The sequence below is a fragment of the Xiphophorus hellerii genome, chromosome 23 (assembly GCF_003331165.1).
Source record: "Xiphophorus hellerii strain 12219 chromosome 23, Xiphophorus_hellerii-4.1, whole genome shotgun sequence".
In the NCBI taxonomy this organism is placed as follows: domain Eukaryota; kingdom Metazoa; phylum Chordata; class Actinopteri; order Cyprinodontiformes; family Poeciliidae; genus Xiphophorus; species Xiphophorus hellerii.
Window position 1 is genome coordinate 30,972,549 of NC_045694.1, and position 17,062 is coordinate 30,989,610.

The following is a 17,062-nucleotide window of genomic DNA, read 5'->3' on the forward strand; positions in this document are numbered from 1 at the left end:
TAAAGCAGATTGTAGATCTACTCAGTCTTGTTTTGAAGAATTATAGTGTGGAGAGATTTGATGTCATCAACATTCAGAGAACGTGTTTCTGTAGAGCATGAAAATTACAAGGATGGTTAAATTCCTTTTCAGAAGTATATTTCTTCTTTATTTCCAGTTTCATTTCTTTTTCTCCTGCCCTTACTCGGGGCCACAACAGTGAGGGCCACACTATCAATGGAGACGGACATTAACCGGCTGGAGTGAGACCTGACAATGGAGAAAGCTTATATTGTCCAGTGATGGACTGGGTCACCCTTCAGCCAGTGACCGCTGTAAAAGGTCATCACCACCCCAGGCAGCCATAATGGTCTTAGTGGGAATTCCTCTATCTACTTGTATTAGCTTTTTTTATTTATAAAAGCACCCTTCTGGGCCCCCATTGAATACAGTGCTCCAGGTTCGGAAGCACCCCTCATATATCTCCACTGTCCTCTGTCATTACTCGCCCGTCATACATTCCTGCTGCAGTTTCTCAACAGTCCTCTATCCACTTGACTCTACAGCGCACCACAGTGGGCAGGTCTGGTCTCCGCCTCTCTGCGCGTTCCTGAGATTACACCACGCCGTGCTTCTCTTCCACTCAGCACTTACTGAAGCTGCAGCGATGTTTTCCTGCAGAGCGGCCTGGCAGAGGTGTGGGCCTCTGGCTCGGAGAGCGGCCTACAGGCTGCCACTGGACGGTGAGTTTACAGAGCGGCTCTGGATGTCTGTCTTCTCTCCACAGTGTGTGTCTGTGATGTACTGTCTGCTTGCTGTCGTAACAGACGTGATAGGACACACTGTCCTCATGCGAATGTCAATACCTGGGTAAAAAGCAATGACTCAGGATGTTACATGACTGTCAGAATGGAATTTTGGCTTAAGTTTAATTGTCGCTCTGTAGTTTTTAGAATAATTTGACTCCGTTGTGGAATGTTGACTGAACATTTAAGTGTCTCCTCATGTGACAAGACAATATTGGTCTTTTGCACTGTTTGTAATTCTACAAACAACACATCTGCAACCTTAGAGCGTGGCCATGTTTCACGGCGCAGCACAAAGTCGGTGTTTTAACAGCCTTTTACCAGATGTTCTTGTCGGACTAGCAGCTAGCATGGCCTGTATGGGAACCATAGTGACCTCTGCCGAGCGTCACTGACGGACTGCGCGTTCACTGCGCAGTCTCTTAAAAAATGACCTTCATGAACTTGTGGGTAAACGTGGAAACATGGTTGCCGCTGTCAGTCACGTGACGTGCGCGTGTGACAGTGAACAAATGTAGAGAGAGGGAATGCTGAGGCACGAGTCGGAGCACTGCAGCTCGCGCTGCTAGAGGAAGGAAGGTCAGCGTGTGACATCAGCTCTGCTTTAAATACTTCATTATGACTTACTACAACCAGCCAATAATACCGCCATCAGCGTTTGCGTGTCCACGTGAGGTATTTCACGAAGCCCCACACTCACTGGATTCAAAACTGCATTTAGGGTGACAGGTCCATCTAGACATATCCAATCAAAAGACGAGAAAGTATCACACTTTCTGTCATTTTCTAAACACTACAACATCGAACTAGACAGAAAATGACAGCACTTAAAAGCATGGCAGCTAGAGAAGTTTTATTTTGGAAATATTAACTGGTGATAGGCCTGTCATGATAGCAAATTTTGCTGAACGATTAATTGTCTCAAAAATTATTGCGATAAACGATAATATTGTTTGAAGACCTTTTTACACTGATTTAATGAAAATGACGAAATAATGCATGCGATTTCCTGCCAAAGATAGATACACTTTAGTTTCAAAAGAACACTAAACACTGGAACTGATAAACAAAATAAACAAAACAACCAAAAACAAAAATAAAATGGATTCTCAGTCTCCATTAACAAAAATTTACTTGGAAAAAAAACTAAACAACATAAAGCCAAAGTGGAAATAAATATTGCATTCAACCAAAAGAGTAAAGATTATGACGTCTCTGTACTATGTTGCCCTTCAGTAATAATTAGATTTAAATAGAGAAGATCGGCACATCCTACTACCTGATGCAATAATTCACACTACATGATTCTTTGCTCCTATTTTTCCCCTTAAGACAATCTTAGAACGTTGGTCTTTCTAAGATTGTGTGGTGTGTTATGGTAGATCGCTCTGATCTAAATCAGGGGTTTTCCCCACTGGAAGCATTAATGCAGCCTGTTGAATGTGACAGGTAGCCAATCAGAAAGCGCGGATTCTCCTCCGTGTTTTAGTTCACTGGACTTGTAGCCATTATTTTGTGCCCATTGTTGGACACCACACGGCAGGATCGAACCCGATCGAACCGTTATACTTAGGATTTCTGTCGACTAATGTGTTGTCTGTCAGGTTTTGAAAATGGGCCGACAATCGGCCGACAGCTCTAAGATCGTGTAGTGCGCGCTGGGCATTAAACTAAGGAAATGAGGAAGGGAGGAGTCAGTGGAGAGCACCGGAGTTGAGCCTCTTTTCATTTAGTGTCATTAACAGAAAGAGACGATAGTGCCGATAATTAAAATGACGTCGATAGTTTTAATTTATCGTACGATTAATTGATTTATCGTTTATCGCGACAGGCCTAACTGGTGAAAATCTCAAAGTGACCCCATGGTTGTAATTTCTTCAGCTCCTTTCTCTAATGTCCTCTCACTTAAACAGAGGAGGGTGTAACAGGCAAATCCAATGACTTTCTGACCTTCGTCCCCTACAGTGTTTAGAAATGTTCTCTCCATGTCCTCCTACTTTTGTAGACCTGAGCCGATTAGAGTGTATAAATAACAGGTTTGGGAGGTCATTTGCCAGCATGTAGGATTAGCTCTGGATGAGTGAACAGGTTAATACCCGTAACACTGGACAGGACCAGGTTCCTCAGACCTTGGCTTCTACTGCAGCAACTGGTTAATGATTTGACAGCATGAGCCCCATGGAACATGGAGACAGTGGAGTGAGCTCTTTATCTTGGTCTCGTTTGTGTACGTTTTGCACAATATATACATTCTGTGATGTGAAAAAGCAAAAAGGTTAACACGAACCTGAACTCCTTCATGCTTATCGTCCACCGATCCTCGTGGTTAGCTCAGTTTTCTTTTGTACTTTGGACATGTTTTGTTTTTTTCTACCCAATTTTTTTCATATTTAACTCTTCATATGTGTGTTTGTTTTTATTTTGGATAATGAAGTAGGGAAAAAAGGAGAAAGGAAACACTGATATGTATACCGTATGGCCAGGAGTGGACGATATGGACTTAGACTTTTATCATGATGTTTTATGGTACTGTTGTGAAAATAATGAAAATTATGACAAAATAACTTTTTATTACTTATTTTTATGTAACTGTATAACTGTGACTGTATTGTACAGCAACCAAAGCCCAGTGAACACAGATAATAATGTAAAAAAACATAACCAGTTGTAATGTGCTTCTTTAGGCTACCAGTCACATAAAATAGCATGTATTATATCACTAAACTGCACACAGTATTTGCATTTAATCATATTTTAAAAAGTATTAATTCTCTCTTTGGACAAATAGTGGGGAAAATAGTAACAGGACAATCCCGACAATACAGGCAGTCTTGGGGGATTTTAAACATCATTAATTGAACGTGATCATGACCACAATAAATCAAAAGTCTTATGAAACAAAATCACAATACCTTGATACAATCAATGCCCACCCCTAATCTGAACCCTACTTTTTAAATAAATGGGTGGAAAAAAAAGAAACGCGACCTGACAGAACCTGAGACGTGCATCTGTTTCTCTACTGTATGCCAGGTTTTCAGTTTTTCTCTTTGGAAATAACAGGTACAGTTAGGGATGGAAATGTAAAGAAAATCAAAAAGAGAATAAATGCGATGTTAAAACACACGTTAGTTACTTAAACAGTTCCTCTCATCTTCTCTGAAGGAGAAAAGATTGTAAATATCTGCTTGCTCTCCAGGACACAAAACCAAGAGTCCAAATGAAAAATAATATCTATATATAAAAATAAATTCTATTTTGAAAATAATTAAATATTCTGATTGTTTAACTGATTGTTCAGCATTTTCTCATTCACAGCTGCCTCCTCTTTGGTAGAGTTCTGCCAATAAATGCTGATTTCTAGGTTAGTTTTGGGAAACTGAGACGACTCAGTAATTCCATCAGGGAATGAAATGGTGAAGGTGAAGCTTCTGGACAGTCATGTCTTGCTATTTCTTCACAAGACAATGGGAAATGATCCTTTCACTTGGTGTATCAGAGTTAGTTGAGTCCTTTAAATCCGTTTCACATTAACAGAGCTGCAGCTTAGCGCTCGTCTACACATTATTGCTGCCCTGCTGGAGCTCTGCAGAGCCACCAGTCAGCAAGAGCCTGACTCATGGGGGGGTGGGAGGGCAGCATTTTGGGATCAAAGTGAACCAAACTCAGTGAATTATCTAATGTGCAGGTGTGCAGCGGCGGCCCATGTCGACAGTCCCTGGAGGCTCTGGGCAGAACATCCTGTACACGGTGCTGTGTGGTGGAGTTCTGGTCGGCACTCTGTCATATGTAAGTTATCTGCTTTCCATCAGAGGTTTGTCAGACAGTTGAGTTAACATCATGAACAGAGATGTGATCTCTAACTGTATCTCACAGATGTTCTGTTTTTTGTTTTTTTTTCTAACAGGGATATAAGACTGTGACCTCAGATCGCGATCGGTATAATGACCGCATCAGTCAACTCAGAGCCAGACCCGAGGCTGAATGGACCCCTAAACCCTGGCCACCTAAAGGCAAGTCCCCCCATCTTTAGCTCCTCATGAGGAATTTACTTGCTTTTGGATCCACTTAAATCAATAGTAGTAACAGTTTAACCGGATTACTTTTGTACCACATAATTTAAGATGTGTATAGAAATGTGTGTTATGTGTTTCATTCAGTGAGAAAATCAGAATCAGTGTGATCAGGCAATATGCACTTAGAAACAGAGTTCACTCCGTGCAGCCAGGAGACAAGGCTGCAGTGTAACTGGGATCTTAATGTTTAAAGGGGCAGTATCATGTAAAATCAACCTTTTATGAGGTTTACATAATGAGATAATGTTATTACCTCATGAAGTGTGGATTTGGTCCTTCCATGCATGTTTGAGAAATTCTTTAATCTCCATGGCAACCATTAACTGTTCATAACCTTTGAGATGCAGCTCCTGTGTGGAGCTGCAGTCTCCAAGCTTCTGTCTCACAGAGACCATAACTTCCCCATTCAGTTCCTTCAGACTAGCCAGCAGCAGTTAGCAAACACCTGGTGGAACTGGTTTTTGCCAGTTTCACCAGAAAACAGTTGAATCAGCTGTTTTCCTATTCAGATCTAAACTCAGGTTGACCTGAGTTTATTATACAAGCGAATTCTCAGTGCAACGCTGGTAAAAACGTTAAAGGGTTAATAGAGGAGCCATTTTGAATTTCAGAAAGAGCAGGAGTGTCAACATCACACCAACGTTTAGGCGCAGCTGACTGGGAACGACCACCATCTGTTCCACACAGAGTTACTTTACTAGTTGTGTTTCCTTCAGTGGTTTTTATGGGGATTGTGAAGCATCACGTTAGAAAAGTTTGATGGAAATTGCAAATTTTGAAATGACTTTGTCAGTTTTGCAAAAAAGTTTTAACCCTTGCTTGAGGTGGTTTTTGTCTTTCTTGAAAAGGAGTTAATGCGGTAAATGGAAGATGGAAACACATTTGCTGAATAGGTTCTGATGTAGTGAACGCTCCCATCCACCGTTCCTTACCACTGATCCACATGCAGACCTGTGAAGGTATTTGTTAGGGAATCCAGACTGCAGCATTATGGATGCACGTCTTTCTGCTTTTCACCATGTGCTTCATTTAGTTCTTAGAAACGGAGTTCACTCCATGCAGCCAGGAGACAAGGCTGCAGCGTAACTGGGATCTTAATGACAAACCTCCTCCACAGCCTACAGCAGCCCTGGTTGGGACTGTTTACATATTCAGCTGACTGACTCTCAGCAGCCCATGTCTGCTGCTGTAGATGGACCAGATTAGGCTGTTGGATCCAAGTGGAAATTCTGGCTGATAGCATCAGTTGTTGTACTAGACAGGAATTAAAGCATGACAGGAGATAAATCCATGATGTATAGAGCAGGTCTGAGTTGTGTTAATGTGTCGGCGTATAGTGATGCATACGAAACTCTAACTTTCTGTTTGTTTTGTTTGTTTGCAGGCAAAGATAAAGATGAAGGTGAGTAGTGTGCCTGCCTGAGAACTCAGACACGGCTTGAATGAAATGTGAGCTTGGGTGTAAACATGCTGCAAACACTTTAACCAAACACCTGGTTTAACCAACCTGCTATCAGCACAAATAATCCCACTGATCCACCTGGTTCCTCCACAGAAGAGGAAGTCCACACTGAAAGCAGAGCATGAGTCTCCTTTATAACACAGTTATGTTTATATGTGATGAAATAAGTAGGAAACATTATGTCTTAGTAGTTTTACTGTAATTTGGGTTGTTTGAGTTCAGAATATCTGCTTGAACAGGCTTGATGCCTAAATTCCTGCAGAGTCCTGCAGCTGCTCCCCCAGTCAGCCCTGCTCAACCTGCTCTCTCTCTCAGTGAGAGCAAAGATGGCTCTGATGGTAATGAAATGATCTGGACGAGCCTCAACAGGCCTCTACTGCAGAACACCATGCTCAGCTTTTTTGTTACCTGAAGACAGATGGTGTTACAGATACAAATGTTTAGCCTGCTCTGAGGTCAGACTGGGTTCATATTACTATGCTGGACACATACTTTTAAACCTGTTACTACTGTATCAGTTGTGCCTCACCGTTCCTCTCAAATATATATTCACTTCAGCGCCTCATAAGAACTGAAGTGATCAGCATCATCATGATTAACTACTGAATTGATCAGGTCAACCTGGATCAACAGTTCTTTTTCTTTCTTTCTTTTTTTGACTGAAGAAACAAAAATGTTTGGTCCTGATTTGAAAATACTTAGAATTTAGAGGTTGTATACACGTTTTTATCATGACTGTGTGTTTAGTAATAAACCAAATCTCTATCCCAAAAAGGTCACTTTTGTTTCGATAAGTGTAGAAAACAGGAAAGGAACCCGATTGTACAGAAATCAGAAGCTAGCATGATGTCAGTGTGTGTTCCTCATAAACTAAACCAAAAGCTGACCTTCTAACAAACACAGTCTTAATCCAAGCTTCAGTGATGCACCCACTTCCCTCTGTTTTGTCTATGCAAGACGGCCAGGTTCTCACTTCCCTGTGTGGCATCATCAATGCTAGCAGGCCTTGTTCATGTTCCACCTGCATTCCCACTGCTAGAGTGGATAAACTTAGACAGAGATGATAAGTGAACGTAGCTCTTTAAAAACCAGAATTTCCTCCTCCAAACTCTCTAACACTTTGTGTCTCTACTCTTTCAGCATAATGCTTAAAGCTAAGGTCCTCTGTGACCGCTTGGATATCCGTCCTAGAACTGGATGTGAAACCCCTTCTCCTCTTCCTCCTCCTCCTCCTCCTTTCCTCTTCTCCCATAGAGAACTTCGGAACAGTCTCTTATGGATCTGACTGAGGGACTTTGAGAGATTTTTCTGGACTGTGCTATTGTTAACCTCTGTGGTTGTGGGACTCTAGACCATTGTTGTACCAAATGCTGTTGAAGGCCATTCAGACAAACTCACTTTGCATACACTGCTGTAGGGTTCAGTGTTCCTGTTCCCCAGAGCTCTGCCTATTTCATTTATGACTTCTATTAAAATGACTACATAGAACAATGAGCCAACAGACTGAAATGTTCAAGACTTTCCTTTGATAGTCAACAGACCCACAGCTGTTCTCACACACTGTTCTCACTGAAGGAATAAGCCTGCTGTGCCCAACAGTTTTGTGTACTTTGTGATTTAATGTGAAGCAATGGAAGGATTCCTCAGTCACAGATTAAAGACGCACAACCTACCTGGCCTGTCTCAGTGTCTGTATGCCTCACTGTCAGACGTGCTTTCACAGTTCCAGATAACCCTAACTTGTTAATTTGATGGTAAGAACCAACTTTCCACTTGACCCTTTCTACCCTGCACTTAACCCCACTCCCTGCCTGCTCCTCCTTCTTTATCTCCCCCCTCCCCGTCGTCCTCCTTCCTGTCTTTGCGTTTGCATGCAGTTTGTTCTGTGCATGTCTTTATCTACTTGCCTTTATAATATTTTGGAGATGAGGCAGGTCCTTAAATGCCATCAATAAATAATATTTCAAGAGCAGGGGAAGGTAATCCCTACAACTCTGTAACGTTATTGACACCGATCACTTCATTATGGCACCTGTTAGTGAGTGGGATTGCCCTCAAAGCTGTTAGACTCCTCTGGGGTGTTCCCAGTACTCAGTGGTCAGTACTCAGCCAAGGAAGGAATACTAGTGAACTGGTGACAGGATCATAGGAGCAGACCTATGACTGTGGCTTCATCATCAGAGTAATGCATCCTATTGCAAAGCAGAGATGGTTCTGGACAAGTTTAAAGTGTTGACTTGCCCTCTATATGCTGGCAGGTTCTAATCCAGTTGAGAAACCATGGATAAACAAGTCCAAACTATGGAGTCCTCATCTTGCAACTTGCAGGATCTAAAATAGACTTTCAAAATTGATTTCTCCATTGTCAAGTCTCTCTCTATCCGGTTAATGTCTGGTTTGGTTCTACCCCGGTTTGAAGCGCCATCACTATGGTCTGTTCCCTACTATTGTGGGCGTCGGTGTGGATGGGTATACTGTGGTCGACTCTTCCATGATGTGGTTTGCGCCATAAGTGGACGCGTGTGCTCCTGCACCGCTCAAGATTAAACTCATAATTACGCTCCTCCAGACTGAGCAGCTCTTTGGCATCAGTCTGCATGTCTGCCACTCCACTACGGAGCTTCAATGTTGTTTGATTGATAGATTATGGTTCAGTCAGGGAATGCTGTCAATCAAATTGCTTGCTTTGAGAGGCTTGGACTATATGAAAAATGGGGTAAGAGTCGTGCAGGATCTGGTGATAGAAGTGAATCTGACTGGGACAGACTGGGGCAGAGCAGGTTAAAGTCAATCCAGTGGCGAAGTGTCTATAATGGTACCAGAAGTTACAGAAGGGGAGCGAATGCCTCAACATGTCTGGGCTAATTAGGTTGCAAAAGAGGGACCAGCAGGCCATTGGGCAGATTGTCATGATGCTATTCCTGAACATTGTAGATCCCTCAAACTGGGTTTTACCCTTCAGACACCCTTAGGGTATCAATGTTTCCACCCTGTGAAACCCTCCCCTTTTGCTTCCACAAGAAGCCAGAGCTGCAGAGGCAATACCTCTTTAGATTGTTGGTCTGCTGTTGGGCCATTTAGGAGCACAACCAGTACAGCCCAGTGTAGCCTCTACACCTATCAGTGAACCTTGATCGCTCACAATTTTGTTGCCAGTTCACTAGTTTCTATAACTTCAAAAACATCTAGTTGTTCACAGATGTAAAGAGTCTGTCTACTCATGTTTTGGGCCTGGTGAAAGTTGCTGAGATTCTTCAACTTGCTCCTATTTCCTACACCAGGGGACTCAATCCCCTGACCTCAGAATTTGCTGCCCTGCAAAGATTGGGATGCATCCCTGCTCCAACACACCTGAATCAAATTAATGGCTCTTTACCAGGCTTTTGCCAAAGTTGATGGCATATGAAGAGGAAATTCAATCATCTGATACAGGTGTTGTAGAGCAGGATTCCATCTATAACCTGCAGGACAGTAAATCTTAAGGACTAATGTTGTCCTGCACAGTCATATCAAAGATTTGCTTGTTGCATTATAAATCCCATTCACTTCTGGGTCTCATCGCAATTATCTTTTTTTTGTGCTTCACCTGTCAGAAATCAAAATGGCTGATCTGTGTACATTTTAAGAATGTTTTAAAAAGGAAAAATGACTTAATACTGACAATCTGGGCAAATTAGAATGAAGGATGTGTTGGGATACATTAATAAAAACAAGCCTATTTTGGTTGCTAGTAATTTGGTTGGACAGTCAAACATGGGTGAAAGATGTAATATTTTTAACCTTCATCAATTGTTTTTGTTTATTGCAGGAAAGGCTTTAATTTTATTAACTTAAGTGTAGATTGAAGCAGTGGTTGTGTCACCTCTGCAGGCTGTTAAACACCAAGAGCAAGTGGAAAACATGCTAGATTTCATGACTACTGACATGAATTGAATCATCATTAATCAGTGATAATACACCAATGTGGATGTGTTTAATCCATTCAGTATCAAGATCTGTATTAGGCATGGACAACATTGTGACTCTAGAGGGCGCTGTTAAAAATCTGGACCAAAATATCAACTATAAATAATTATATCTGAACAATGACAAGTCATTTGCCCTCCTGCCCCCAACTTTAAGAGTTTGAACATGAAATCAAACGATATAAGCATATTGTAGCAAAAAACATTTCAGCAACAAAGCAGTTGATGAAATGCATAATGCTTAATTGTGTTGCTCTACAAAGAGCAAAATCATAACAATGTGTAATGTTCTTTACAGTAATCCATTATATACATTAAGCAGTAATATACAGGGCTCTAAAGATCCAGATATAATAAATCTCTTAGACTGAATCCAGAATGATCAACAGCAAATTCAGTTTGGCCCAAATTGATACAAAGCAATCACTTCAACCTAATCTTACAGAAAGATTCAGATCCATTTCTACATATTCTGATCTAATTCATTAATCTGAAAGATTCTCTGTGTATGTAACATTAGGAGAGTTCCTCTAGTAAGCCGGTGTGTGTATTTCTGTGCATTGCAGATGGAGAGGCTGACGCTGGGGATGAGGAAGCTGCTGCTGCTGACGAGGCAGAAACCATAGTGGAGGAAGCAGCTGAGGTGGTTGCAGAGGCCGCCGAGGCGGTTTCAGAGGCCGCCGAGGCAGTCGCCCAGGTGGCACAGGAAGTGGAGGCAGCTGCAGAGGAAGTAGCCAAAGTGGCTGAGGCAGTGGAAGAGGCTGCTCAGGCTGTGGCTGAACCTGCCGCTGTCAGCGCAGAGGAGACGCAAAGCGATGGTACGAGCTCTTAATCTGAGGAAACATGATGCCACACACATTAACTGCAGGGAGACATACACACCACCACACACACCTGATTATTTCTGGATTACTGCAAAGACTACATCAGTAGTCGTCTAACATCACAGGGAGCAATAGGACCTGTAGAACCTCTAAAGGCCAACTGCTTCTCCCCAGGTGTCTGGCCTCACCTCTTACTGCACATTCTCTCTTGTTGTCCTGAAAGTGTATATTTGCTTTTTTATTTATTGGAGCGGGTTTGAACGGGCAGAGGCTGCTGAAAGTAACTTGAAATCTGCAGGGTGTTTCGTGTAGATGGTTGTGTGTCTGATTTTTGTTCAGGTTCTTACTTGGCCTTGCACCGTCAGAAACTACAAACTGAAGTATATCTTCACCTCCCCATGTGGCTGTGAGCTCTCAATCAATACTCATTTGCAGTTATGGGTGAAATAAATGTGATCACTCAACAAGTATAAACCTTATTCATTCAAGTTAACCCTCATCCAGTATATGAGCCCAAAGTTCAAACAGTATAAACAACAACAAAATGCTAAGCCAGAGTAGACGCTGTAATAATAATGGTACCATTTTGTTCTAAAACCTTTAATGCTATTTTCTGATTTGACCAAACTCTGTTTTTCTTTGCTTTAAGCATCTGTAATGTTGCCCTGCTGTTCTAAGTATCACACATAGTTCATGTATGTATGTTTATCTCCTACTGTGATACATGTGTGGGTGTCTAAATGCAAAGCTATGTTCCAACTCTGTAATAACTGTCATGTCAGATTGTCTAGAGAAATAAGTGTCAGAAATGCTGTGAATCATTAATTTTAATAGTTTACAAACCAATTCAAATTATATGTGATCATATTTTTATTTTGCTTATAACTGGACAATGAGCACTGTGAACAGATATTTCATGAGGTCCTACAATAAAGCTTTTTGTTAAACTAAAATATTTACTGCCGTCTTTGATTTGTCTGATATGTTTCTAATCTACATTTATGCTGGCACTGTCCAGTATTTACACTTGAGACCACATGTTTGCATACATTGCATGATGTTTGTCTTTGAACCTGAACCCATTTGATTGAATCCATATCTAATTTTTTCTAAACGAATCCCCTTTTTCACAGTTAACACTAAAACTGCATGTATGTGCTATCCACTTCATAATCATGAGTCATTGGAAGACTTTAGCAGATGTTCTGTAAATTGCATTATCACCTCAACTTGTGTGCTAATTGTGGAGAAAATACAACTTGAGTAGTTGTGATGTTTAGATGGTTGGATTTTGTGTTGCAGTGCCACTAGCAGCTGCCTCTGCATTAGAGTTACTGAAGAAAGCCGAAGGAAAAGATGACTTGGCATCCAACGATCAAGAACCCCTACCACCAGAAGTGGAAACACCTGTTGAAAAAGTGACCCCTACTGTTACAGAGGTCTCGACATCAGATGGAGATACTTCAGTCAAAGCTGTAGCAGTTAGTGAGGAGATTGTTGCACCAGAGGAAGATGGAAAAGTTTCTGGAACTGTAGAAGTAGCACTAGCCACAGAGTCTCCTATACCACTAGAGGTAGTGTCAATAGAAGAATCAGCAGAAGTTGCACCAGTTGCTGAGGTGCTCCCTACACCAGGAGAGGTTGTGCCGGTTGTAGAGGACGTCCCTGTACCCATAGAGGTTTCAGCAGTTGCCGTGGAGGCCCCTCCAACCACTGAGGTTGCAGCAGTTGTCGAGGAGACTTTGACACCAGCAGAAGTTGCACCAGTTGTTGAGGAGGTCCCTGTACCCATAGAGTTTTCAGCAGTTGTTGAGGAGGCTCCTGTAGCTATAGAAGTTGCATCAATTGTCGATGAGGCTCCTGCACTTGTAGAGGTTGCGCCAGTTGTTGAAGAGACTTCAACACCAGCAGAGGTTGCTGCAATTGTTGAGGATACTCTTGTACCCGTAGAAGTTGCACCAGTTGTCGAGGAGGCCCCTGCACCCATAGAGGTTGAGGTAGTTGCCATGGAGGCCCATGCACCCATAGAGACTGCAGCAGTTGTCGAGAAGACTTTGATACCAGCAGAGGTTGCGCCAGTTGTTGAGGAGACTTCAAAACTAGCAGAGGTTGAGGCAGTTGTCGAGGAGGCCCCTGTAGCCATAGAAGTTGCACCAGTTGTCGATGAGGGCCCTGCACTCGTAGAGGTTGTGTCAGTTGTTGAGGAGACTTTGACACCAGCAGAGGTTGCACCGGTTGTCGAGGAGGCTCCTGTACCCACAGAGGTTGCTCCAGTCATGCAGGAAACTCCAGCACTAGTAGATTCTAGCAAAGAATACATTGTTGTTGTCCTGGAAGGAACACCCAAAGAAGAGAAAAGACTCAAGGTCCTAGGAGTTGGCCCTATGACCGGTAGAATCATCCCAGCTCCAGAAGATGACAGTACCCCTGCCTCTGAGGTAACAGTTTGTTTTTAAAATTTTAAGAAACATGCAAGTATTTTAACTAGTAAATCGCGATGCATTACTCCTTTGGCAAGAGATTCAAATTGACTAATTTTTTCTAACTTTCTCTAACCAGTGGTCAGTGGCAGGTCAGATACTGGAAAGTCTGATTTCATTCTCCTTTTCATCAAATATGTCAGCCAAGAACTCTGGTTTCATTGGTGTTTAAGAAAAAACAGTTTTCTCTGGTGCACTTATAAGATAAACAGATGAAGAGCGTCTTAAGTTTAGGGAGATTAACTTTTATATATAAATGCTATATATAAAAGTTACTGTACCTACCAATGAACCTGCTAGTCAACCAAAATGATAAAATTACCTGAAATGAATTTCGGCTTCTAAAACCCTGCTCCGTGCATCTCCACAAGAAAATGTTTAATGATTTACTTTTAAGTAGTACTTAAACTATAAAAAGGATTACTACATTTTTTTCCTTACAACATGTAGTGTAGTCTGGAAAAGAATTAACATAGCTCTTTAAACTTTGCTATTCAGGGTAGGCGACGTCTTCTTAGGATTCAAATGCAGTAGTATCCAACAAAGGTATTTAGCCTTTAATTATTTGGATTATTTTAGATTAGGTTATGAACACTATGTGCTTCCAAGTAAAATGTAGATTCCTCCTGTATGTGTGTACTTTCCACTCTAGGGATGTAGACATAAAGGAATGTTTTGGAGTTTTCATCATCTGTACAATACTAACATGTTGCTTTTATTTGTTGCAGTAAAGCACTCCTAAATGATGATTTTCAGTCCTCCACTAGAAGACGGAGGATGTGCCTTTCTCCTACACTTCATCCTTCAGCTCTGAAATACAAAGGAAGTAACTGGTTACGCATTACTGACATGGTACAGTGTTTAGATCACCAGCTGCTTTATTGAGCCCACATAGCCCATTACTGTGAAACGTCACATGTTGCATTGTAGCCAGATTGTTTTGGGAATATGGTTTTTGTTGTGTTGTTAGGAACATTTATTATCTCCTCTGTGAACTACAATCTGTTTACAGCTTTTGACTAAACTGAGCCTTTCAAACATCCCAAAGCTTTTATTGTTACACGTTAAAGCTTTAACGACCACTCCAGTGGAATATGTTGACATTGTGCATCTCCAAACATTGCCCCGCCGCCACAGTATTAGCTCTCACAGCGAGGAGCGTTCAGATCCACCAGCACTGCGTTATAGAAACCAGCCTCAGGCTTTTTTCTCTGGTGCTTCTGGTTCCAGGTGGAATCACTCTGACTGTACTTTATGTTTATGAACAAACACATGAACCCATGAGTATGACCTTCTACCTCACTGTTTTCTCTCATGTTCATCATTTTAAAACAAGCCCTTACAGCTCTGTGCAATCCAATCAGTGTTAGGTTTCTTGCTCTGCAACATAGCACTTAAACCATTACCTTCACAATGGTCCCATTAAATTGTAATGGGGTCATTTTTAAAAACACTCCAAGGAAATTATGTGAAAAAAGAATAATCAGCACCAGGTACCTGATGTTATAGACATAGATTAAGATTGAAAAAGGAAACCAGTAAGGGAACTGTAACTATAGTCAGTATCATCTCTAATTTACACATATTGGAATCATCATTGGATCAGTGAGTTAAATGGGGAAATAAAGCAGCATCCTGTTCTTTCACTCTTTGTGTTTCTATCCTGTCTTGTTTTTCTATTTTTCTAGAGTTAACCCTGTATTTAAGTGGACCTTAAAGGCTTCCAGCATGTACAAATATGTGACAAACTGTATGTTAAGGGATTGTGATTTTTAATGTGTCAATGTTTCAGTATGTCTGAAGGAAGGTCTCCAGTGTGAAAAGCTTTGACAACTCTGTTGTGGTTTTCCTTCCTTCAGATTTTTCTTCCTCTTTGTGAATTTCTTTATTTCATAGGGCAGCAGGGATCACTGAAGCTGAACTGATAGAATAGATGTTTTTAAATGGGATGTTACACACTGTCCTCTATCCTTTCAGTTGGCTTTCTCTATTAGACTCTAAATGGTTGCCATTAAATAGCAGATACTGTGAAAATGTACTCTTGTTTTTCAAAATAAAGAATTTGAAAACAGAATTTCATTTATTGCATTGCTTAATATGTTTTAAGTGTGAACAATTAAATGTATCTGAAACTCATATATCAGTATTTATCCACCACACTTCAGGGTGGTGGATTTACACTAATAAAAGTAGCTTTTATTTATTATTTTATTACGTTTGAACATATATCAGAAAACAAAGCATAATGTCATCTGCCTAATTGTTTTAATTATTATTTTTCTTGAATCCGTTGCGTGAATGTGTGGGATGGGATCTGGCACCAAAGACGTTGCGAGCTGAGACTTCCATGTATTGGAGATTCTTGCTCATCCAGTGGCATAGGGACCGGCTGAAACTGAGCCCTGAGCGTCGATTTGTAGACCAAATTGACGCTCCAGTCCCATTTCTGCGTCAAAGCAGTGTTCGTTTTCCTGATTAAGAAGGCCACAGCCATTTTGTTATACACTCTACAGTACATGGTCTTCAACAAAGCTTAATTAGGTGACATGTCGGTAAACTCCACATGGATGATGAGACCAAATGTTTGCCAAACCATCACACCACCTCTGCTGGCTTACCTTGTTCCCATAGTTCATTGTGGGGGCCATGCCTTCTACAGGGAGTGACACACACGCACACACACACACACACACACACACTTGGCCATCCATGTGAGGTAAGAAAACATGACTTGTATAAAATTGGTCCAGCTGCTTCCAATTCTCTAAGGTCCAGGTAAATGTTGACATGCCCATTGTTGGCAGTGGAAAGGGGTCAGAATGAATTCCTTGACTGTTCTGTGGCTACACACTGATGCCTTGTGTATTCTATATTTTATCAGAACCAACATGAAGTGCTTAAGAATTTGGGCCACAGTAGCTTATCAGTACCACAGGTTGTACCCTTGGTGACTAACCATGGTCAGCTTCAGTTAGGCGTTTTATCTTGGTGTAGAAGGATTGGTGCTCCAAACCACCCAACTCAAAACCCTCCCTCTGCTTAATGAAAGTATGCCTGATAATTAAAGTTGAAACCCTCTCTCAGTTTTTCTTTAGATCTCCCTCTGCCTAGATAAATCTCCAAATTGGGAAGATTTGGAGATTTGTCCCCAATTTGGGGATTTATTCCCCAAATTTATTTGGGATAAATCCCCACTCTACAAGTGATCAGGACACTTGTAGAGTCCTGATCACTCTACAAGTGCTAACAAGGTCAGTACGACAGGTTCAGATCGTCAGGATGTTCCGGGTGATACAGCTGCTTGGTTAGGATGTTCTGAAGAGAACCCATGATCAGTCCTCTGATCATGGGTTGAACTTGCAATCTCTGCAGGAAGACCCAGTTTGAGATTCAAGCCCATGACCTTGTTACTGCAAAGCAGCACTTTTCCGTGGTGCCTATCCCCAGTGATAGCTAATAGATACAGAGTC

The 17,062-nt window shown here is 41.5% G+C and overlaps 1 protein-coding gene across 4 annotated transcripts; it reads left to right on the top strand.

The window, feature by feature from the left end:
* Nucleotides 1-517: 517 nt before the first annotated feature.
* mgarpa (mitochondria localized glutamic acid rich protein a) lies at nt 518-15,666 on the top strand. 4 transcript variants are annotated; one of them, XM_032554524.1, is made up of 9 exons: nt 518-722; nt 4,474-4,574; nt 4,693-4,798; nt 6,246-6,263; nt 10,855-11,106; nt 12,415-12,791; nt 12,831-13,550; nt 14,091-14,138; nt 14,321-15,666. In XM_032554524.1, exons 1-8 carry the CDS (start codon nt 647-649, stop codon nt 14,124-14,126), a joined length of 1,686 nt encoding a protein of 561 aa, XP_032410415.1. In that variant the 5' UTR covers nt 518-646; the 3' UTR covers nt 14,127-14,138; nt 14,321-15,666. The 4 variants fall into 4 exon arrangements, with proteins under 4 accessions (XP_032410415.1, XP_032410416.1, XP_032410413.1 ...); XM_032554525.1 differs by having other exon boundaries at nt 12,415-12,747; nt 12,865-13,550; XM_032554522.1 differs by having other exon boundaries at nt 12,415-13,550.
* Nucleotides 15,667-17,062: the final 1,396 nt, after the last annotated feature.